The 733-nt window shown below is 33.0% G+C and overlaps 1 protein-coding gene across 1 annotated transcript in view; it reads left to right on the plus strand.

Moving 5' to 3' along the window:
- Positions 1-733, plus strand: part of LOC107568992 (magnesium transporter protein 1-like) — a 19,415-nt gene that overhangs the window by 4,580 nt on the left and 14,102 nt on the right. The window contains exon 6 of the mRNA XM_016254991.1: positions 473-536. Coding sequence (XP_016110477.1) covers positions 473-536 — 64 coding nt within the window. The remainder of the gene's footprint in view (positions 1-472; positions 537-733) is intronic.

Consider the following 733-nt stretch of genomic DNA (forward strand, 5'->3'; position numbering starts at 1 on the left):
TAATTTATTGAGATGCACCTGTATATATATATATATATATATAATTCTAGAGAGCATTTGATATCTTAAATGTGTGGATTTGATGAAAGTTTATTTTGTAAACTTGCATAATGCTAATATCCATAGACTAAAAGCCACAAAACATTTCAGTTTCTTGAGGTCTTTAAAGGGGTCATGACATGCATTTTATTATTATTATTACAAGTTTTGCTGTCATGTACAATAAAAATATATCTGCAAAACATTCTGCACTGTCATTCAGACGCTCAATCAGAAAATCGCTCGGTTGTTGGTTTTTTGTCTATTTTAAGGCTTGTCAGTAAACGGACACTGTTATGATTGAATAATGCTACTGCATTGCATCACTGCACTGAAAAATAGATTTTTTTTTATGTCATGATCCTTTAAGTTTTCATTTGTTCAAGTTTTATTTCAAATGACAGTCCACAGCAATGCATCTTTTTCATTTCAGAGTTACATCCACGGCAGCAGTCAGGCTCAGTTTGTGGCAGAGACTCACATTGTTCTTCTCTTCAGTATCCTTCACTGCTCTCAGATCAGTCACACTGCACAATTGCAGTTACATACTGAATAAAAGTATTAATTTCTCTTAAAACAAAAAAAATCATACTGACCCCACACTTTTGAACTGTAGTGGTTCTGTACACATACGGTGAGTATAGAAAATAATCAGTCCCCTTTAAAATAATCACATTTTGTTGCTTTGCAGCCT

Source organism: Sinocyclocheilus grahami, unplaced genomic scaffold, assembly GCF_001515645.1.
Source record: "Sinocyclocheilus grahami isolate Dianchi unplaced genomic scaffold, SAMN03320097.WGS_v1.1 scaffold1300.1, whole genome shotgun sequence".
Classification (NCBI taxonomy): Eukaryota; Metazoa; Chordata; class Actinopteri; order Cypriniformes; family Cyprinidae; genus Sinocyclocheilus; species Sinocyclocheilus grahami.